At 33.6% G+C, this 23,440-nt stretch overlaps 2 protein-coding genes and 1 pseudogene across 3 annotated transcripts; 1 reads left to right on the top strand and 2 right to left on the bottom strand.

Annotated features, from left to right (window-relative positions):
* The first annotated feature begins 5,629 nt into the window (after nt 1-5,629).
* On the top strand, nt 5,630-8,373 carry LOC107612785 (Tetratricopeptide repeat (TPR)-like superfamily protein). Its single transcript, XM_016314529.3, has one exon. The coding sequence runs from the start codon at nt 5,984-5,986 to the stop codon at nt 8,279-8,281; it is 2,298 nt and encodes a 765-aa protein (XP_016170015.1). The 5' UTR covers nt 5,630-5,983; the 3' UTR covers nt 8,282-8,373.
* A 50-nt stretch (nt 8,374-8,423) lies between these two features.
* On the bottom strand, nt 8,424-11,094 carry LOC107612787 (protein SUPPRESSOR OF K(+) TRANSPORT GROWTH DEFECT 1-like; annotated as a pseudogene). Its single transcript, XR_015896028.1, has 8 exons — nt 10,540-11,094; nt 10,078-10,183; nt 9,653-9,842; nt 9,451-9,519; nt 9,291-9,363; nt 9,080-9,178; nt 8,844-8,999; nt 8,424-8,753 (listed from the first exon to the last, which is right to left on the bottom strand). The product of XR_015896028.1 is annotated as a protein SUPPRESSOR OF K(+) TRANSPORT GROWTH DEFECT 1-like (transcript).
* Nucleotides 11,095-11,987: 893 nt separating this feature from the next.
* Nucleotides 11,988-17,157, bottom strand: LOC107612786 (protein SUPPRESSOR OF K(+) TRANSPORT GROWTH DEFECT 1). Its single transcript, XM_016314530.3, has 8 exons — nt 16,307-17,157; nt 15,577-15,682; nt 14,678-14,876; nt 13,165-13,233; nt 13,009-13,083; nt 12,810-12,908; nt 12,567-12,722; nt 11,988-12,390 (listed from the first exon to the last, which is right to left on the bottom strand). The coding sequence occupies exons 1-8, from the start codon at nt 16,785-16,787 to the stop codon at nt 12,265-12,267; spliced, it is 1,311 nt and encodes a 436-aa protein (XP_016170016.1). The 5' UTR covers nt 16,788-17,157; the 3' UTR covers nt 11,988-12,264.
* Nucleotides 17,158-23,440: the final 6,283 nt, after the last annotated feature.

The raw sequence follows: 23,440 nt of genomic DNA on the forward strand, positions 1-23,440 counted from the left end.
GTACTATCGCTTCTGATAATTGGTATCAAACTGAAAAATAAAGAATAGAAGAAAGCCACAGTCACAGTATAGCATGGACAAGCAAAACACCGGTATCATTCATGTTTATCTAAGCTGTGGCTACCTGAGTAAATCTAGTTGTAATTATCACAGAATAATAAACGACACATTTTAAAAGAAAAAATGGCAAGCGACAAATACTCAAATATCAATATGCAAAAAAATACACAGAACGATTCCTAGTCAATGCATAAGAATAAATAAATATAAACTATAAAACAGCAGCAAGAGAAAGCTTGAAAACAACAAGGGAGCAGTTTCTATTTTTCTAAGGTAGAGACAGAGAAAGGAAAGAAAGGGGGGTATTCCAATAAACATAAATAATAGCGTTGTAATAGGGACAAGGACATGACAAGAATAAGTAGTTTACAAAACAAGTGGGTAAATAGCTACAAAATTATAACAAAAAAATGAACCACGCCTTCCAATAAAATAGCAAAATAAAACCCCCAACCATTAGCAGTTTCCAGAAAATGGGACCATGCTCCCACTACCACCGTAACAGAAAACTAACCCAACATCTTCATAACAGTACCTCGGACGAAAGCGAACAACTCTAAACCCAAAATCTAAGGAAACAAAAGCCTAGAACCTAGGATCTTAGTTTACGCGACAACGAAAAAAATTAAATTAAAAACAAAGAAGAAAACACAGTTCTTAAGTTCAAGACTAAATTAAAAATAAAGACTAAAACCTGAATCTGGCTTTGGAGTTGACCCAGCTTGAATTCCTGGTAACCAAACCAAATTAGAATGACATATTACAGGATAGTCACTTGAACAAAACCCATTTCTAGTTGTTCAGACTTCAGATCCCCTGTTTCTATGAGACAGTCACTTGAACAAAACCCATTTGATCCCAAACGATTGTCTAATTTTAGTTACGCACATGAATTTGAAAAATAATAACAAATCAAAGGCACATAAATCAGGTATCATCCAAATTCCAGATTCCTTTATCATCTCACATCTTAAATTAAAAATAAAAATAAACCAAACGACAGTTCATTTGACTACACATAGCTTTAGTTGCACGAACAAGAATTAGCATTAATAGCAGAAAACTAAATTCAAAACTTAAGAACTGGAACCGCAAGATCTAAAACAGTGAAAATAATGAGTAACGCAAGCGCAAACGCGAAGATCTAACTTGGAAGAGAATGAAATGAAGGAGTTGTAAGAGAGAGCACAGTAAATCGAAGCTGCGAACGAGTCGACTCGGCGATACCTGAAGGAGCAGATCGGAGCTGCAAGAAGGATCTGAGTCAAAGAGCGAGTTCGTGAGCCCTAAATCGAAAATGAGAGAGAAAGATAGAAAGCAATAGGTATGAGTCTTTCTCTTCTTTGAACAACATAGAAAGGGATAGAAGGATCTGAGTCAAAGAGCACAGTTGCTTGATCTGAACTGTAGCGGCGAGGGTGGCAGCGACCGCTACGGCGAGCTTCGGTGGTGAGGTTAGGCTCTCTTCTCTACGACGTCTTTCTTTGGTTTTTCTGAATCCCTTATTTGAATTATTTCTTTAATTTAGATACAAGATTATTTTACTAAAAATAATACTAGCTATAATTTATGGCCACTAACAATATTTTATTAAAAAGGTAATGATAGTAATAATAATAATTGTTATTACAATAAAATTTTAATAAGAATAATACTGGCCATAATTTTATAGCCACTAAAATTTTTTCATTAAAAAATATTTTAATGATAATAATATTAGTCATAATTCTATGGCAAATATATTAGTGGCAATAAAGATAATTACCACAATAAGATATAGTAACAATGGAAAATATATAATTGCCGCAAAAACATCACTTAAATTAAGAAATTAATGGCCATTATGTTATTGCCACTAAAAATTTGTCGCTAAAACATATTTTTTGTAGTGATTTTGGCAACGGTTTTTTTGTTACCGTTGCCTTAGGTGAAAAACCGTTACCTTTGAGCATTGGTATCGGCCGCATATACCACAGGTTAAAAACCGTTGCCAAAGCGTTGCCTAAGGTTTTAGGAACGGTTTTTCGATCTGTAGCAACGGTTTTTTACCGTTGCGAAAACCCTTATTTGTTGTAGTGTTAGAAGAGGTTGATGAATTATTTTAGGATCCAATCTCCAGTGATAACGTTCTTTTGAAATATTTCTCCATTACTAATAGGATAAAATTATAAACCTAAGTTAATTGACTAATATAAATAATTCACAATTCTACACAAATTTAAAAATATAATATAAAATTATAAATATAAAACTGACAAACATGTGTCATTCAAATTAATTTCCAACCACAACAACTAATGATATCCTAAATTTCTAATTCAAAATAACTCAATATACAAAAACAATTAACAAACAGATTAAAAAATCAAATTAAGAATTACATAGACTGAACAAATTTAATCACAATTAACAAACAAACTAGCACAATTATCAAACAATAAAACAAATAAGCAATGAAGCAAGTAGATCAGTGATTCAGTATTTCAAATTTTTGGTGAATTATGAATGTACCAACCAAAAGTTTAAGACTGAACTGTTAAACTCCAAGAGGTAGAACCCAGTAGCCGTGCGGCACCAGCGGCAGCAAGACAAAAGCTAAACTTCTGAAGACTAAAAAGTGAAGAGGATCGCAATAATTCGCAGATTCGCAGAAGAAGAAGGCAGAACCAGAAGAGAAACACAATTACGCAAAAGAGGAAGAAGAAGGCAGAACCAGAGCACCAGACAACCAGTGAAGCAGAAAAAAACGCAGAACCAAATGCCGAAGGAACACAACGACAGAACCACACAACCAGTGAGACAGTCACGCGGAAGAAGAAGGCAGCCGTAGAACCAGACGCGGGTACGCAGCTATGCAAGGAGAGACTAATGGAGCCACGCAGGAAAAACGCTAAATGCCTGAACAGGACGTCGACGTCAACGGCAGTGAGCCAGTGACACTGGCGGAGTGGCAACAGTAACTCTGGAGGACTGGAGTGGAGCTGTGGAGGGCGGAGGCTGGAGCAGAGTAAGAAAATTAGAAAAGGGGAGAAGGAGAAGGGTTAGGAATTTGGACTTTTGAAGGGTGTGGTCAAAATTAATTATATAGTAGGACAAATTGGACTATCCAGTAAATACATCCGCTCCTGCTATTAATAATATTTTTGTTAAAATTATATTTGTTCAACTCATCCTCTCCCACCTTCACTCTCTCAATAAATCCAAAGAGAAATTTAAGGGAAAAAAATAAAGTAAAAGAATGGAGTTTAGACTTATAGAATTTGGTCAAACACAAATTAAATTGTAAATTTTGACCTCGTTTAATCTTTTTTCATATCTAATAATCATTCATTCAAAATACAACCCGATAAGCACCTAACAACTTTACAGTTAAGGAAAAGATAATAAACAGTTTCAAAAATGTTATGTACAAATGTTTTCATTAACTAAGTTAACCAAATTATTAAAATTTAAACTTCAGTTTGTTCTTCTTTCATTCTTTTCTTTCTTTTTTTTTATTGAGTGAAATTGAAAAGGTGTAATGTCTTTTATATTATTTTTTTATGCTCAATATTTATGTGCTATATATGTGAATTTGTATGCTATGTTAAATAAAAATGTGTATTATACTTAAGTATTTGTGTGCTGTAATAAATCAGAATTTATTTAATAATTTCTGACAAATTAGTGTGGGTTACTAGACTATTAGTTTCGATTACTTGTATTGTTTTTCTATATTTAATATTTGTGTGCTATTGTATATATTTTATTTATTTTTGTTACTATGGCTATTCATGATGATCTTAATTTTCTTTAATTGAGTTGTTAAAAAGATTGGTGTTATTCTATAATTTTAATTTTTGTGTTATATATGTGAATTTGTGTGCTATGATAAACCAAAATTTATTTAATGATATCTGTCAAATTAGTGTAAATTACTAAACTATTAGCTTTGATTACTTGTGTGCTGTAAAAATGAAGGAGTGTATGTTATTTCACTTTGATTTATACATGTAATGTGATATGGTGTAATAGAACTCAATAAAAGAATATATATATATATATATATATATATATATACATAAATTTTGGTATAGCAAAATTTGTGTGCAATACTTCAAAAATTTGTGTTATAGTTCAAAAATTTGTATACTATATGCAAAAATTTGTGTACTATATTAATAAATTTGTGTTACATACCAATTTTTGTATGTTATACTTCAAAAATTTGTGTGCTATATTTTGAAATTTATATATTTTCCAACAAAAATATGTGTACTACAGAAAATATAAAAAGACTTATATATATAGCACAGACTTTTTGAATTGTGCATAATAGAGTACTGGAGTGCATGCTACGTGTTTTATTTTAAAAATGGTTTGTATTATAATTGAACCAACTTAATTAAACTTAATTACAACAAAATTTATACCTATAACATCAGTCAAATGATTTTTTTTCCCCACAAAACACATACACATAAAGTTATATTATCTTGTAGAATTCCACATCTTACTAGCTTATCTCTTCTTGTATTGAGTTTTTTCAAGATTACGAACTATGTTAGAAGATCTCCCTTAGGCGGCACCAAATTAAATCTTTCCGAAATGTCTTGTCAAGTTATACATATATTCCACTGCACATCTTATTCTTTATTCTTGTACGTTATCTGTAAAAAAGATGTTACACAAAATTCTCCACTTTTATTATGTTTCCAAATCAATCTATCCTCCTCGCTAATTTTAATACCAACTCGACTTGGGATGGACAAGAAGATATATATGTTATATACTAACTCATAAATCATAATCAATATCATTCTTTACATTATCATTAATGTTTTCATATTCAAGTTAATGAATTATAATTTAAATGACATAATCTTCTCATACTCATTTAAAAAGTCACAAATTTAAGTTTTTTTATTTTTGATAAAAAAAATTAAAAAAAAATATTTTCATAATCAAATAATAACTACTATTTATATCTATCTACATTTTCAATTTAGTGTATGGCGTGTCCTTTGCATGAAGAAAGACACTTCAATAACATTTCATAAAAATAAACAATAAAATTTTAAAACATTGTATTAATATAACAATTTTAAAAAATTTGTATCCAGATAGCATCATATATCTTATAGTAATAGATAGTATCAAGTTTAGCAAATTACTCAATAAGATATTTCAGTAAGAGATATAATTTGGCTTTATTATATTAGTACCCTTATTATGACACTTAGCATATTATTCAACCTCACATATTATGATTTTCAACTCTTGTAAAGGCGTAAACTTAACAAAAAATATGTTTTCAACATGTTTACACAAATGAAGTCTACAAAATTTAGCAAAAATTTAATGTCACATATATGTTTTTATTAATTACATAAAACAAAAAAATAAAAAGCATATAAGAAATATAATAATATAATTAATTTTGTGGTTGAAAATTAATGCAGTATGTAAATTATTTTCTTCCATAAAATTGATAAAACGTATGTTAAGAAAACATTGAAATATTTTGATATTATATTACTAATTGCATAAGAAATATTCCCGAATATATAATATCGAAGATAGATTTTAAAATGGAGTGTCTCTTATGATTAGAGTCATGTAACTGAAGAACAATCCCTTCCCTCTCCCTCTTTTTGCTTTTTGAAATTGGTGTGTCTCACTCCCACCACATTGGATGTTACCAAAAAGAAATGACTCTTAATCTTTCTTTGAGGGGTGTTACTAACATTTCACCATACCCCCTTCTCAGACTTGGAATTGAACTACCACACCAATACTCTGCTGCAAAAATCTCATTTTTCTTGGAACCCTCATAATGCACACAACCTGTTTGATCAAATTCCCCTGAGGGACCTCAGACCATAATCACTTGCTCTTTCATTACTCTCGTAATTACCAATCCCAAGAGGCTATTTGCCTTTTCATGGCCATTTGTCGTTATGCTTTGATCCCTAATGCTTCCACCATCTCTTGTGTTCTCAAAGTTTGTACCAACTCCTTCCATGGCGGTGTTGGACTTTTAAACCATGTTAGTGTCGGAACTTCTCTAGATGATATGTACATGAAAAATGAGGCTGTTAGTGATGGGAAGAGAGTTTTTTACGAAATGGGCCACCAGAATGTGTTGTCATGGACTTCCTTGCTTGCCGGATATTCACAGAATTGTCAAATGCAATGTGAGGGGTATTGGCCTAATCAGTATACAATTTCTACCGTGATTGCAGCCTTGGCCAATGAAGGTGAGATTAGCATAGGAATTCAAGTTCATGCCATGGTTATAAAGCATGGTTTTGAGACAGTGACGCATGTGTGTAATTCTCTTATTAATATGTATTCAAAGTCAAGGATGTTTAATGATGCTAAAGCTATCTTTGATGATTTGGAGAATAAGGATTCAGTTTCTTGGAATAGTATTATTGCAGGACATGTGACAAATGGACATGATTCAGAAGCATTGGAAACTTTTAATCAAATGCAAGTTGCAGGGGCTAAGCCTACTTGCTTGACATTTGCAACTGTTATCAAGTTATGTGCTAGCCTTAGAAAATTGAGATTAGTAAGAATGCTGCATTGTAGGGTTCTAAAGAGTGGGTTTTTTGCTCACCAAAACGTCACAACTGCACTGATGGTTGCATTGAGCAAGTGCAAGGAGATGGATGATGCCTTTAGTGTTTTTTCTTTGAACCAAGGAGTTCGAGATGTGGTATCATGGACTGCTATGGTTACTGGGTACTTGCAGAATGATCGAGTTGATCGGGCTATAGATTTGTTCTCTCGCATGAGGAAGGAAGGTGTTAAACCAAATCATTTCACGTATTCTGCCATCCTTACCGTGCAACATGTTGCTTTTGTTTCTCAAATACATGCAGAAGTTATCAAAACCAATTACGAGAATTCATCTTCAGTAGGTACTGCTCTTTTAGATGCTTTTGTTAAGATGGGAAGTACTAATGATGCTAGAAAAGTTTTTGATCGAATTGAAGCGAAGGACATAATAGCATGGTCAGCCATGTTAGTGGGGTATACACAAACAGGAGAAACCGCAGGTGCTGCCAAAACCTTCCTCCAATTGACGAGGGAGGGGATTAAACCAAATGAGTATACCTTTTCTAGCATCATTAATGCCTGTGCTGCTCCAATGGCCTCAGTAGAACAAGGAAAACAATTCCACGCTTGTGCAATTAAAATGAGATTAAATAATGCTTTGTGTGTAAGTAGTGCTCTTGTTACCATGTATGCAAAGAGAGGCAATATTGAGAGTGCACATGAGGTTTTCAAAAGACAACAGGAGAGGGACTTGGTCTCATGGAACTCGATGATATCGGGATATGCGCAACATGGTCAGGCCAATAAAGCTTTAGAGGTATTCGACAGGATGCAAAAACAAAACATGGAAATGGATGTTGTAACATTTGTTGGTGTCTTTTCCGCCTGCGCTCATGCCGGTCTAGTGGACAAGGGTGAAAAGTATTTCAACATAATGATTAATGATCACCACATTAGTCCAACAGTGGAGCACTATTCTTGCATGATTGATCTATATAGCCGTGCAGGGAGGTTGGAGAAAGCCATTGATATCATAAATGGAATGCCATTTGCCCCAGGTGCAACCATTTGGTGTACTCTTTTGGCAGCTGCTAGAGTACACCGCAATATAGAGCTAGGAAAACTTGCAGCTGAAAATCTTGTTTCACTTCAGCCGCAACACTCAGCAGCTTATGTTCTGCTATCCAATATGTATGCTGAAGCAGGAAACTGGCAAGAAAGAGCTAATGTGAGGAGGCTAATGGACAGGAGAAAAGTGAAGAAAGAACCTGGTTATAGCTGGATTGAGGTGAAAAACAAAACCTATTCATTCTTGGCTGGTGACACATCACATCCTATGTCAGACAACATTTACGCTAAACTTTCAGAGTTGATTATCCGTTTGAGGGATGCAGGTTATCAGCCTGATACAAACTATGTGTTCCACGATCTTGAAGATGAACAAAAAGAAACTGTTCTTTCTCACCATAGTGAAAGGTTGGCAATTGCCTTTGGGTTAATAGCTACAAATCCGGGAATTCCACTCCAGATTGTGAAGAACCTTAGGGTCTGTGTAGATTGTCACAACTTCATTAAGTTAGTATCACTCATTGAACAGAGATATATTGTTGTTAGGGACTCAAATCGGTTTCACCATTTCAAAGATGGTGTGTGCACATGTGGGGACTACTGGTGATTTTTTAGTTAATATGCTCAATTATCTGTTTTGAAGATTCTTCTATAGATTTATCCTTTGTTTGCCAAAAATTTATGAAGCTTTCTAGGAAAGCCTAGTAAATAATTTCTCATGTGAAGAGTGGAATAGGAAGTGAAGTATATAGTTAAGAAAGATTATAGATATTATTCAAAATGAGAAACCAAAACCAACAGAAAACATATGATTCGTGTAGTTTAGAAAATAGTTCATTGATCTGCCAACAAAGCATGAGTTGCCACTCAAAAATAACCATATGTCTATAACCAAATTAATTACATTGTATATCAATATAATTTGAAGTCAAGGTAAACTTCCACCATCAAAATTAACCTTCCTCTCCATACTCCTTGGTGAATCTTTCATAAACCTTAAGGTCAGCTTTGCTTACTGTAGGTTTTTTCCTAGCAAGTATCTTCTCAAAATCTGTTCTAGTAACTGGGGTTGGAAGGATCTGCATAATTTTTGAAAATAATAAGCAATCAGTGCATAAAAGATCCTAGTCTAAGAACATTTTCATCAATATCTTAAGAATCTTGAATACCTTAGAAGAAAGTCCTTTTGAAGCAAGCTCCTGCATTGTAGTTTGCACAGCACCTTGTTGTTCTGGTTCACAAAGGGTCCACATCCCCTCAGGATTCTCATAGAAGAACATGGCATCTTGGGTTTTACGAATAGGTTCCAATAAAACATCCTCCACCTGAAGCAGAGATCCAAAAACTTGAAATTCATCTTTGTTCATTGAAACTAGTTATGTTTTCATATAGAAGTTGAATTTACACAGATGGATATATCTGAACCAGAAAACCCCTCTGTCCTGCTCGCCAAGTATTCAAAATCACTCTCAGTCAAGTTGTAAGGAGTATCTCCTAAATGCACCTGTTCAAGATATCAAGCCACCAAAATGCATAGTAAAAACCATTTGTTAGGTTTATGTAACTCAATGAAATCCATCTAACATTCATTCAATAATCTTGTTCATTGCTCTTGCCTTGAACATGTGTTGGCGAGCCTTCAAGTCTGGTAGCGGGATGTATATACGCTTCAAACCGCCGTCTTATTGGCTGCAATTGCAATCTGATCAGTGATCAGATAAAACAACATTGTATTGACTCCATGAGATCACAAAAACTTTGCTAGTTTTGTCTCACCTGGTCCAAAGCAAAGGGTGCATTTGTTGTTGCAATAACCAGAATTTTCTGGTCATTGTATCCTATATCCTGCAATTGTAAAATATGAAGTGGGTTTATCATCACTGAATTGTGGCCTATTAATATTAACACCATTGACTTGCTGTCGTGTATAATGAAATTAAAGTGTAAACAAACAAACTAATTACCATGAAACTATTACCTGCATCTGTACGAGAAGTTCTGTTTTAGTTTTTGTTGAAGCTTCATTATCATTGCCTTCTCCATAAAGGGTATCTATCTCATCAATAAAAATGATAGAAGGAGCATTTTCTCTAGCCGTTTGGAAAAGGCTTGAAACCAACTTTGCACTTTCACTCTTCCACTTTGATACAAGGTTTGATGAAGAAGCACTGATTATAAAAAATTTCAAAAGGTTAAAAATGTTGGCAATATTAATACTTTAAGGGAAAAAAACATGTTATTATGAAATTCAGTATATATATAGTTTCACTTATGAATATACATAGGCATTGTAAAGATTTTTCTCTATAATATAGCAGATTCCTTAACAGGTAGATTTCTAAACCTAGTAAACTCTATTCTGCTCTCAAGAAAAAGATAGAATGAATAATTAAATAAACTTACCTGAAAAATGTGAAGTTAGCTTCTGTTGCAACGGCTTTAGCCAAATATGATTTCCCTGTACCAGATGGTCCATACAGCAAAAAAGTTCTCTGTTGTTGTTGTTTACCTATAATAAGACACCATTACAAAGACATTTACCCCACTAAATATACATATTAGCATTTTGTGAATATGAAGCATAAGTTGTTCATTAAAAATTTGCATGTAACATTATTATTGTTTTGCAGCTAAGCTAATTTTAACCTTTCAGCTCTTAAAAATGTCACTTCAACCAGAAAACTCATCATTTGTGTGTGTGTGTGTATAGAGGACTAATGGAAAAGTTGTGAAAGTCACAAATTACTTAAGGATATGATCAAAATAACATTATAAATACTATAATAGATCCTATGTTATTTGGTGAGTTAGCTTTTGAGTTAACCTCAAAATTAATATTATCCTGTAATGAAAAGCTAAACAAACCAGTAAAGAACTGAGGGAACTTCAAAGGCAAAATAACAGCCTCCTGAAAGGCCTGCTTAGCTCTCTCCAACCCTGCCACGTCACTCCACTTCACATTGGGATTTTCCCTTTTGATCGCTGAGTTCAGCCCAGTCCCACTACCACCAGGCTTTTCGACAGGCCGAAAGTAGGTATGACTGGGCTGTCCTTCATCGAGAACAGCCCGGATCTCCTCGGCCCGGCGCAAGTACTCGGTGAACTTGTGCTGGACGGCTTCCCTCATGTTTAAGGTTGGGCTCATACTTGAGGTAGGTCTTGAAGTACTCCAAGGCATTCATGTAAAGAGGGAACGCTTTTGCGTAGTTTCCGGCATTGTCTTCTTGCACTGCTTGCTTCACGTACTCTATTGCCTGATCCTTGAAAGAACCATAGCTATACATCTTCTTCTTCTTCTTCCGGAGTTTGCCAAAACTGAATAATTTGGAAGGGACCACTCAATGAAGGTTCCGCCCCGTGGAGTTGACGCTATTTTTTGCTTTGGACTATATAGGAATAAGATGCATGTTTGACTTTTTATTTATCTATTTTCTGGAGCTTATTGGTTTAGTGGTTTTTGATAAGAATGAAGACGTGATAGACTGATAGTAATATAAAAACACACGAATATGGCACCAACAAATAAACTAGGACAAGAAAAAAGTTAGGTAGTTGACTTGAAAGAATAAGACAAAAGGGTGGAACAACATTATTCCGTTGCTCTTTTCTTCTTACAGAAGAAAAACAAAAAAAGGCAGCAGCTAAAGAAGGAAGAGGGACGAAGAAGAAGAATATAGATTAAAATTAAAGAGTAGAAAAACGCTGATTCATTTTGTGTTTTTTTTTAGACACTTGATTGAAAATTTGATTGAACAATCAGTTACTTGTTCTCTTAGCACACTACTGTGTGTGTGTGTGTATATACACATTCCTTTTTCTTCGTTTCTCTTGGTCTTCATGCAGTTATTGCTAAATGCATACCCAACAGAATAAGTTGAAGTTTTTTCGGGTATGCTTGTCTGGTTGTCTCATGCCAGTGAATATAAGTAACTCAAGGTCTTCTCCCTCAATATAATCAAGAATCGAACTCTTAATAAAATTGTTTAAGTAGGTACGTTTTGCACTTTGTTTACGTAACTAGATAAGAGAGAGAGAGAGTTGGGAAATTAGATCACATAAATGAATCAGCAATCAAACTTCTCAGAAACATTATGGTCACATCACATGGTTAACAGTACTGATTTTCCAATGATTTATGATTTAATAGAAGCTTAGTGCAGCATATCCACTTAATTTTTCATCCATCTTGATAACCAAAATTGCACTACAGAACTATGGTCACTCAGTTTTGTGAACCCGTATTTTTCATCCATCTTGATAACCAAAATTGCACTACAGAACTATGGTCACTCAGTTTTGTGAACCCGCCATTATTGCAAGCTAACATACGCAACAAGCATACGGATTTTTTTCTTTCTTTTACAGATTGTTTCAGATTCCGTTATACACAATTTAGGAGAGAATGAGCATCCACCTAGGATTGAAAGAAAGAAAAACAAAAAGGTATCGACATTTATAAATCCATCTTTCATAAGAGGGGACTACGATCCCCAAAAATAGCTATTTCACTTGATTCGACAGCCAAATAAATTACAAAGCATCACAATACACATTAAGGCGTTTCTTCGACGAGAAAGTGCACCTTCAAAATCAACCTTCCTCTCCGAACTCTTTGGTGAATCTTTCATGAACATCAAGGTCAGCTTTGCTAACTGTAGGTCTTTGCCTAGCAAGTACCTTCTCAAAATCCGTTCTAGTAATCGGCGGTGGAAGAATCTGCATAGGGGATTTTAAAAAAGTAAGAATCTACCCACATGAAGTAAGGACATATACGAACATGGTCGGAAAACTAAAAATTCAGCTTCTCAAGAACCATTTATCCTTTTATTCCGGGCAAAATAAAATTTCCTACAACCATCATCATTCATCAATATCTTCATAACTTTGAATACCTTAGAAGCAAGTCCTTTTGAAGCAAGGTCCTGCATGGTGGTTTGTATTGCACCCGGTTGCTTTGGTCCACAAGGGATCCACATACCCTCGGGACTCTTATAGAAGTACATGGCATCTTGGGTTTTGCGAACAGGTTCAAATAAAACATCCTTTACCTGAAAAAGTCCAAAAACTTGTTATTTGAAATGCATCTAAGATTACAGAAACCGCTTATTTCATATCAATATCAAAGTCGAACTTACACAGACAGATATATCTGAACCAGAAAACCCATCAGTCCTGCTAGCCAAGTATTCAAAATCCTTTTCAGTCAAGTTGTTGGGAGTATCTCCCAGATGCACCTGTTTAATTCATCAAGCCAGAAAATGCATAGTGAAACCGATTGGTTTATATGGTTCAACAAAATCCATGTCATATGATAATCATGTGCATTATTCTTGCCTTGAACATGTGTTGGCGAGCCTTTAAATCTGGTAGTGGAATATATATGCGCTTATCAAAACGACGCCTTATTGCCTAAAATTACAAATCAAGTTAATACAACATTGTATTGACTATATGATATCACATAATGACAGAAACATAATTTTGCCTTACCTGGTCTAAAGCATAGGGTGTATTTGTCGCTGCAAGAACAAGAACTTTCTGATCATTGTGTCCTACACCCTACAATATAAAGTGGATAAACTGCATTTTTAATTGCAAAGAGAAAGAAATTCTAAGGCTCTGTTTGGATTTCGTCCCAGGACAAATATACGGAGACAAAAAATAAAAATATAGACGGAATCTTGTTTTGAGACAAAATCAAATAATTGTCTACATTCCCTAGAACAAATTAAGGTAAAATTTTTGTTCACTCTAGAACCTAGGACAGGGAGGCAGATAAAAATTATTTTTCTTTCCAACACTATCCCCTTTAAATTTTCATAATCCAATTATACCTTTTACATTTCCCAAACCTAATTTCAGAAATCACACCTCCCACAGTCCCATCATTCCTCATCAGCAGAAACTGCAACTATGACTAGTGCCAATACCGCTGCCACAACCTTGTTCCTCCATCACCAAAATCAGATATATATCTAATAATGATGCAGATCTGGATCTAAAACTACCACAGCTGCATCCACCTTCCTCTGCCACCATCGCTACACTGCCTCCGGACCCCTTGCCACCTCCTCCCTTGGTACTTTGCTCGATCTCTCTTTCTGTCCTCCTCCCCCGCCCCTGGTTCGTTCTTCTCTTTCTTGATCTCTCTTTTTCTCTCTTTCTCAATCTTATTGTTCCTTAACGCAGGCTGTCCCTCCGCTGCCTCTTCCTCCTTCTCTCCTCCGCATCTGCTTCTCTCTTTCTTTCTGTCTTTCTCAACCACTCTCTTTCTCTCTCTCTCTCTGATCCTCTTTTCTTCTTTTTTTTTTCTAAATAAAAAATGGATTTATTTCTGTTTTGGTTTTGGGTGTTGAGGAAGTTACTGGAGCTTGCTTACTTTGATTTGGATCGATGCGTTTTGTCTTGGTGAGAAGTGGCGGCAAGGTGGAAGGAACAACTTGAGGGTGGTAAGGGCAAAAATGTTATTTTGCAAATTTTATGTTTCATATTTAGTACTGTCACCTAACAAGATAAAATAACAATTCTTTTTGTCTCCGTCACACCGTTTTTATTTCTATCCCAAGACAATATCCAATCAGAGCCTAAATGTGGTAAACCATACCAAAATGATTGATAAGTAATAACTATATTAATATGAAGAAAATCATGTGTTAAAACAAAATTATTCCCTTTACTGTTTTGTTACTACTTACTAATGATAGTTCAGATGCTAATTTGTTATTGCACACTTGTGTGACTCGAAGAACAAAATATCAGCAAGCAGGTTCAAGCATGAATTGGAGCAGCCCCACAATACTATTCAACTACAATGGCCTAGTATGCTGAAACATGAAAATTTTGGCCTCCCCTAGTTCACTTGTTTTCCAATGCAAAAATTAGCATGCAATGTGTATATCACAGAACTTGAGAAATGAATTGTGGTTTACTAGCACTTATCGTTGTGCATAATGTAATTCAAGTGACTCTGTTTATCAACACATCCCCACCATGAAACAATTACCTGCATTTGGACCAGAAGTTCTGTTTTAATTCGTCTAGAAGCTTCACTCTCATTGCCTTCTCCACGCTGACCACAAAGGGAATCTATTTCATCGATAAATATTATAGAAGGAGCACTTTCTCGGGCCATTTGGAAAAGGCTTGAAACCAACTTTTCACTTTCACCCATCCACTTTGAGACAAGGTCTGATGAAGAAATACTGGTGAAGAATTTAAGAATTTAGAAGTTAAAAATTCTTGCAAGAACATGTCTTCTTATGAACCAAGATTGATAACAAAACTAACAAATCTTTTAATAGGTATTAAATGTATCCCAATGGAACCAAAACTATTGTCAAGAAAAGGACGAGAAATCTTCTTGATGAATTAGAAGTGAAAGGTAATTATGAACACAGCACCTTCCAAAAGATGCACCACCTGGTATGAATTGTGTCATAACTGAAATTTTAAATTTTTAAAGCAAAAGGTACAAGATTTTAGTTTTTATTTCTCATTTTTATCACGTCAAAACTGAAGGTGAAACTGAATCCATAGAGGATAAAGGAAGTCGGTTATAATGATATTCAGTTTTTGATGATTGTACTGTAAGTTTTTAAGAAATTATTGTAAAAAATAAATACATATCTTATACGGTTACTGGAGGTACCCCCATACACAACTATGACGACAAAAATCCTATCTTATACTAGATGGCAGGAATTATGTATTGCAATTTAGGCTTTTATAATGTCTATAAACTGTATGCTAAGCATTAATTGAGACTAACATTTTCGCTAATGAATATAAAGGCATTCTAATGATTTTCCCTGAATTTGGCAATTTCCAGAATTGGTAGATTTCTCAACACCATGAAATATACACTATATTCAAATCTTAAACAAGAGAATATATATATTTAACCTGAAAAATGTGGAGTCAGCTTCTGTTGCAACAGCCTTGGCCAAATATGATTTACCTGTTCCAGGTGGTCCATACAACAAAAATGCTCGCCATGGTCGTCTTTTACCTGAAGGATACCATTAGTAACATTTAATAAAATTCCATAGAAATAAATTAATATTTAATGAATATGAACCATCTCCTATTGCTTACAGAAGTCCAAATCACGTTTTCAATCAAAGCCATTGTGGCTGCATAGAAGAGTTAGTAAAAATCCGGTCGTCATAAATTTCAGAATAAGAATCCCTTTACACTTTCTTGATATATCAGACAGAGATCGGAGAAGGAAAAAATTGAAATGTAATCACAGCATCCTATACTTCCCCTTTTCCTCTACTCAACCAAGCAGACCCTTATTTTAAAAGTATATGATTTCCACACTAAGCTAAAAACTCAGCAGAAAGAAAACTTTTTTGTCATCCTTAAAGAGTCAGAAACACCTAAGACAATAGTAAATTTACATTAAAAGCACACTGAAAGAACTAACCCAAATTCTTGATATCCCTAATAAGAAGCTAGAAACAATAACCAATGTGAAACACACAGAATCCCTCAGATTCTCATTAGCAACATTACCATCAACAAGTAACAAGCAACGTCATTCAAAATGGATAACGATAAGTCCAAGTTCGAGTTCAATTCGATATTCACATTGCAATTCCTGAAAGTAGAAGCAAAATCATTAACCAACCAGTAAAGAACTGAGGGAACTTGACAGGCAAAATCACAGCCTCCTGCAAAGCCTGCTTGGCACTCTCCAATCCCGCGACATCATTCCACTTCACGTTGGGCTTCTCTCTTATGATCGCGGAGTTCAGCCCGGCCCGCAGCTTCGCCTGCTCCGGGTCTTCCCCATCCCCACCACCACCTTCCCCGCCCTTGGGCTTGGTCTTGGGCCTAGCGGCAACTGCAGCATCCCCGTTGGATGCCCCCGAACCGGGGCCGCCGTCGTCGAGGACGGCACGGATCTCCTCCGCACGACGAAGGTACTCGGTGAACTTCTGGGTAATTGCTTCTCTGATCTTAGGGTTCTTCTCGTACTTGAGGTGGGTCTTGAAGTACTCCAAGGCGTTCATGTACAAAGGGAACGCTTTGGCGTAGTTTCCGGCATTGTCTTCTTGCACCGCTTGTTTCACGTACTCTATTGCTTGCTCCTTGAAATTGCTATACATCTTCTTACGGTCCTCAACCTAGAGCTACGATATGGCATATGGAGAAGAAGAAGAAAATTTTGAAATTGAGAGTTTTGATGAGGATTGGGGAAAACCCTAGAGATTCGAAGAAGCCATGGATCTTTGGGATTGAAATTCGAAGGTGTGAGGATCTAAGCGATCGGGTTCAGGTGAAGGGAAATGGAATCTGAATTCTGAAGAATTTTAGGGATGTGTTTGGATGAAGCGCGTTTCGATTAATTTCGGGTTGATTAAGCTAAAGGAAGGGGTTACTGCTCTCTCACTGTGAAGCTATTTTTGTCTTAATGGCTGCTTTTTCTTGGTGCAACTCTTTTTGAACATTGGTGGAATTAAATTTACGACAATAAATACAATACAGATATGGTTTACGAGAATAAATATTGTTATTTTAGATCTTTGACTAATAATCATTTATATTTATTAAAATTTATACACACAAATTAACATAATTTATACTTATATTTATTAAATTTTATATATATAAATACGTAAAATTTATTTATTTAATATTTATACGATTAAATGTTAACTAAAATTGTTAAAAAAAATGTTGATCCTAAATTGTCTGTTTCTTTTTTTTTTTTGTAATTTTCTGCTTCTTTTTAGCTAAAATGCCCATTTCATTGTCCTTTTTTTTTTGGTCTTGCCATTTTATTGTCTTATAAGGCCCAAAAAGTTTATTTAGGCTATTTGGGCCTCTCTAGAATGACCTCGAAGATACAAATGTGTCCCAAAAACCAAAAACATAGAGAGAGGATGTGGAGACAATGCCGACAGCCCAGCCCACAAATGAAACTACCAGCCAAGGCCATTAAGGAAAAATGGGAAATTATATACTTCCAATTTAATAACCGAAGAGAAAATAGTGGCAAATTGAAATAACGGTTTAGCTAAGTTGCCAATTAAAAAAAAAATTATATAAAATATATAATATTTAAATTCTATTACACTTTGTTGTATATTTATTAAAATAAAAAATCATAATATATTGAGATACATACCTTAACTAAACTTATAAGATGACTATCTTTTATATTAGTAAACTAAGAAGAGTTAGTACTGACATGTAATTTTTTTAGTATTTTGAATTTTTTTAAAATAAATTTTATTTTAAATATTCAAAAAGTAAATAATTAGGTGAGAATAGTAAAAAAAAGTTGGTAATAATTTGCTCTCTACTTTATTCTTTTTTTTTTTCTGTTACCTTCTTATCCTTTCTTTCTTCTTTTATTTTTATTGAAAAACTCAAATACCCTTCTTCCCATTTTGAGTTTTCGCAAGAGGAATCAATCCATTCAAATGAATGAATATGTTTATCCGCTGAAAAATCTGCACAAATCAGCTACAGCAGCATCTCCTATTTCTTCAACAGTCTCTTCTGCCTCCATCAAACTCCACCACAACCAACTCTAATTCACTTTTCTAACTTTGGCGGCACCAAACAAAAGAGAAAGAAACCCATCTGGGCAGCGCGATGGGAGGGAGGAGTCGAACCATCTTGGACGGGACGCGATTGCAGTAAGGAATCAAACCCACCTTGGCGCGGTGCTAAGGTAGTGAGGAATCGAACCTATCCTGGCTTGCATATAATACCGCCAATTTCGTACGTTATTCAACTTTGATTTGATTTCTTACTTCTATGATCCTTGTTTTTCTTCAAAATTTTGTTATTTTGTTTATTTTCTTCATTGTGCCCCCTCTGGTGGACCCAACTATGGCAAAGCCGCAAAGGTTAACTTCAGTTATTAGATTTTCCAATGATCAATATTTGTTAAAAGTGTTGGTGATACTTATGAGGGGTTTCAATAATTGGGCCAGAATAAAAAATTTCAACTTATTGTTAAAAAGTATGATATTTTGCTAATTTATGTTTTTCGGTGTGTTTTTTTTTTTTTTGGAAAAATGTGTTGCTTGCATAATTTTATTAGTTGAAAAAGGGAGCATGATATAAAAGTTACAATTACAATTTACAAGGCAAAGTGATTTGGGTTGCCTAAGTTTGATGGAATTCAATTTTTTTTATAGTTAGTTTTGGTTAGATATTGAGCTAAGCATTAACATATGCGGTACTCTTTTTTCTTTTATGCTTTATGTTTCTTCTTCATTATATCATTATTTCTGTGGTGGAAACTTTTAATCTGCATAATGTGCACTTCCAAGAAACTTTTGTGCTCTTAGGCTCACTTAACTAAATTAGTTGTATATCCTAAATCAATAAAATGCATTGTGGGCAGGGACGGACATAAGGGGGGGCGAGTGGCGGCCTCGGCCCCCCCAACTTTTTTTAATAGTAATAAGTTATTATGTATAATTTAATTTTTTTTAAAAAATATTTAGTATTTAATCTAATATAAATAAAAGTTCAGTCTAATTTAAATATTAATAATTTTTAATATCTAAAAAATAAGTAACAATATTAAAAAAATCTGAAAAAGGTATTATTACTAATATTTTTAATTAAATAAAAATTTTTAAATCTCATAAAGTGAATTCTTTTTCTTCTTGTGGCTGTTTTATTATTCGTTTGGTATTAATTCTCTCTGTTTCAACTGCTATAATTAAGAGATCTTTTTAAACTATGAATATTGTGAAAAATAACTTAGAAACAAAATAAAAGATGAATTTCTTGCTAATTGTCTTTTAATTATATTAAAAAAAAAATTGTTAAAAATTTTGACACAAATTCTATTATCGGTGAATTTTATGATACGAAGAATCGACCACTTCGTTAGTAAAAAGTATACACATTTTTTTTACTTTAAAATATATTCTCTATCCGTATATTTTTATAATACATCTTATATTATATAATTTTTTTACATAATTTTTAATATTATATGTGTTATTGGCCCCCCATAATATCATTTCTGGATCCGTCCCTGATTGTGGGTGAATTTTAAGAAAGTAGTGCTAAATTTTATTATATTTGGACTGTGGGCAATGATGCTAGCCCATAAAAATGGTATAAAATATCTTTGCAGTTTTAGAGGGTTGTAAAATAGAAATTTATTTATTACAACAATCTCTTTTATGTTCTATTTTCTTTGAGTTAGTTTAGATTTGTGGCAGTTTTATGTACTTTTTCATTCTCAATGGTATGGTCCTTTTGGTCTTTGGACAGAAAAAATGAAAGTCATGGCAAAATTTTTAGCTACGGAAGAGTTTTTGTTAAACCATTGTAAATAGAAAAAGACTACCTTTGAATTTTTATAGTTTTTGTGATTGTGCTTTATATCTGGGCATTGTTTGTTGTTGAAATTAATAAGTTTTATCAAGAACTTAAAATATTTCAAGAAAAAAGAAAAAAAAGATACATACGTATCAATATGATTTAAAAAATACTGTGTTGTTTGATTTACAAAACCATCCCTATTTGGTGGCACAATTCTGAAATAGGTGAATGTAAATGTATTTTACTCAGACATCTATTTATGTATTGCTGATATATTCCATTTCTGATCAATGTCATTATTTTATGCATTATAACTTTGGAAGATGACTTTGGCAGGTCAAAAGCTGAGTATATTTGTAGATTAGTGGGAATCAATGTCATCTTCTAATGGGTCAACTTTTTCTGCCTCACCCAATTATTAATGTTACTTTAATTTTGTAAGCTTTTCATCACCATCTTATGCTTAACCTGTGTTGGATATTGTGTATCATTATTGTTCTACCTAAAGCTGAGATAGTTAGTTATTTCTTATAGATGCGACATTGATTCTAATAGAAGTTAAATTTGGAAATGGTTAACTTGATGTCATAGGTTAGGTACATTGTTTGCTGAATTTTATTGCTGTTACGTCATTTGTGTGAGAAAATATTAAGAAGTTTTAGTCAAGGAGAGTAAGTGAGTCAATGAGTGCATATGAGTCAAGAGAAGTAGGTGATGCACTTATTTTACTTGTGCTTTACTCCACTTTCTCTTTCACTTTCTTTTTCACTATTCTCTATACCAAAAATAATTATCAATAGTTACTAAGTTATAGGCAACCTTAATAAACAAGTCTAAGTAAATGAAGTTAGGTTTAGACAAGATACATAAAAGTCAATTGTCAATAGATAGATGTCAAATCAGTAATTTCTTTCTTCTATTCCAGAAATAGGTTTAGTTACTAGGTAATAGGCGATCTTAATAAACAAATCTAAGAAAGTAGAGTTAGGTTTAGACAAGACACATAAAAATCACTTGTGAATAGTTAGATGTCAATTGTCAAATCAATGATCTAAAATCAATGCTCTTTTGTACTATACATTCAAAACTATTGATTCAAGTCAAAGCTCAAAATACCATGTTTTAAATAGTGACAAAGTCTACAACTATGACATAAACTAAATAGAAAAAAGGAAAAAAGATTACACTTTATGTAAAACGTGTAATGCAAGTTTTGTTCCTTTATACTTGTGTTGTTGTTGATGTCGTCATCTCTCGCTTCATTTCATTTAGTATGAGAATCATTTTATATAGCAAAAGAATATACACTCTACATTTTTCACTTATACCTTTCTATTATGGTTCTATGCTCATGTTTGTTTCTAAATTTTTTACTTTTACACACTTTGATATTTCTATCCCCGTTTGATGAAATATTTAAATTTGCATAATAGCAGTAATAAATATGCTCTTATTTGCATGGTACTATACTCAAATTAATGATTATGGTGATTCATATTAGTTGTTCGTATGGCTTATCTTTTAGTATACATTATTATTTTCATAATTGATTTAGAATATAGAGTTTTATGTCCTTAATATAATTGAAATTTACCTTTGATAATCTAATAATGATAAATATCATTGCTCTTATAATATAGTTTTAAATTTTAGCATTGAGATTACATGATTAAGAAAATGTGGCAGTACAAGACATCACAGTGAAATTGATGAATGATAATGATAGTAATAGTAGAAGAACCATGGTGATATTGATAGTGATGGAGCTATGATAGGTTATATTTCCTATTAAATTAGAAAAATTTTCTTCTACTTTTGATCATTTTAATCAATATGATTAAGCTAAAGAATAAGAATATTGGGTCTCAAAGTATCAAGTGTAAATTTTTTGAATTATTAAATGCGTATATTCATCCACTTTTGGTCTTCCTTTTGAGGAGTGTTGTTTATTTGTGTAAATTTGCTTAACGAAGATGCAAAATCATTGGAGTCGCAAGTTCACCTCCAAGGAAGCAGTTTAAGCCAGAACCTAACTGAAAATGAAATCCTAACCTGTTTTGAGGATTAGGAAATCAGAACCCTCGATTTTGTTGCAGTGCAGCGGTGATTACAGCATTTTTAGTGAGAAAGAAAAATCTCTTGTTTAAGGGATGAAACAAGATATAAGTATGTAAGACACAGGGATAGGGAGATTTTGTTCAATAAGTATATATCTGAATTAAAAGCTGCTGAATATGCTGCAAAATGAGAGAACAAAGCTAAAAGGGAGGAGCGGCCGGTATAAATGTCTTTCTCTAGCACTTTTTGTGATACATCTCAGAGATGACTTTTTTTTTTATGTAGCTGATTCTCTGCATCTATTATTTGTGTTGATTTATTGCTTTAGTCGTATTCTGGCGTTCACTCAGCAGTTTATTTTAAATAGCTTTTTTGACATGTTAATTATATTCAAACTATTTACAGAATACGTTAAGGGAGAGAGAACGGGAGCTTCGAAAAAGGAAGGAAAGAGAGGAGCTATAAATGGAAAGGGTGCAGGTGAAAATTTGAAGAAAGGAGGCAATCACTTCTTTTCAAGCTTTACTTGTGGAGACAATCAAAGACTCTTTGGTATAACTTTCATTCTATATGTGGTACCATTAATCTTATTGCTATCTTTAGAACAAGTTTGGTATGTGGTTAAAATGGAGAGAAAAATTATCTAGATCTATGTAATCCATACATAGCTCACCCTTACAGAATGTACGGACTCTTCTCTAATACTTTATAGTTAAAATTTGAAAGGTTCTATACTTCTATTTCCTACGGGTAATTTACATTAGTTCATGGGAGGTTGTCTCCTAACAACAACAATAACATGATATTTAGAAGAAAAAGAAAATATAAAACTTGAGCAGCTGATATGGGAAATAAAACAGTGGAGCTAAGTATGGAAAAAGGAGAGACAGACACAAAATAAGGATGCAGTGGCTTGAGGAATTATTATCGGTGTTTAGTGAATGGATACTTAGTGAAAAAGAGAGTAGAGAAGGATTCGGATGATCCAAGGGGAAAGATGGAGAACATGCACCACTTTTTCTTTTCTTGCAGGTTAGCGTGGAATTTATAGACTGCATTATTGGGGCTTAGAGATAAATTTGGATATGGTCAGGAACAACTAAATAATACTTTGAAGCTTGGCCAGTGGCAAGTATAGCAAAGAGAGAAAAAGGTATGAGAGTCTCTATTTTTGTAACAATATGGACCATATCAAGAACAAGGAATAGCATTATTTTTTAAAATAAGATTTTAAACTTTGATGAAATAAAGAATGAGGTGTTATATTGGTGAGATACATGAAAAAAAAAAAGAGAAATCCAAGCTGATGGGGTGGAAGAGATAGGTGGAATCCTATAATATAGCTTATTTGTTATTGATTTTGGTGTTACTTGTGTAGTTGTTTTTGTTTGTTTTGATTTAG

This window comes from Arachis ipaensis, chromosome B8, assembly GCF_059453495.1.
Source record: "Arachis ipaensis isolate K30076 ecotype BB chromosome B8, ASM5945349v1, whole genome shotgun sequence".
In the NCBI taxonomy this organism is placed as follows: domain Eukaryota; kingdom Viridiplantae; phylum Streptophyta; class Magnoliopsida; order Fabales; family Fabaceae; genus Arachis; species Arachis ipaensis.

What these genes read in the sequence shown, in the direction of transcription:
- LOC107612786 (XM_016314530.3), bottom strand. Translation starts at nt 16,787, where the DNA reads ATGTATAGCAATTTCAAGGAGCAAGCAATAGAGTACGTGAAACAAGCG. An exon ending in AACTTCTGGTCCAAATGCAG is followed by an intron (nt 13,234 to 14,677) that starts GTAATTGTTTCA and finishes TTTATATTGTAG; the next exon opens with GGTGTAGGACACAATGATCA. An exon ending in GTTCAGATATATCTGTCTGT is followed by an intron (nt 12,723 to 12,809) that starts GTAAGTTCGACT and finishes GGACTTTTTCAG; the next exon opens with GTAAAGGATGTTTTATTTGA.
- LOC107612785 (XM_016314529.3), top strand. Translation starts at nt 5,984, where the DNA reads ATGGCCATTTGTCGTTATGCTTTGATCCCTAATGCTTCCACCATCTCT.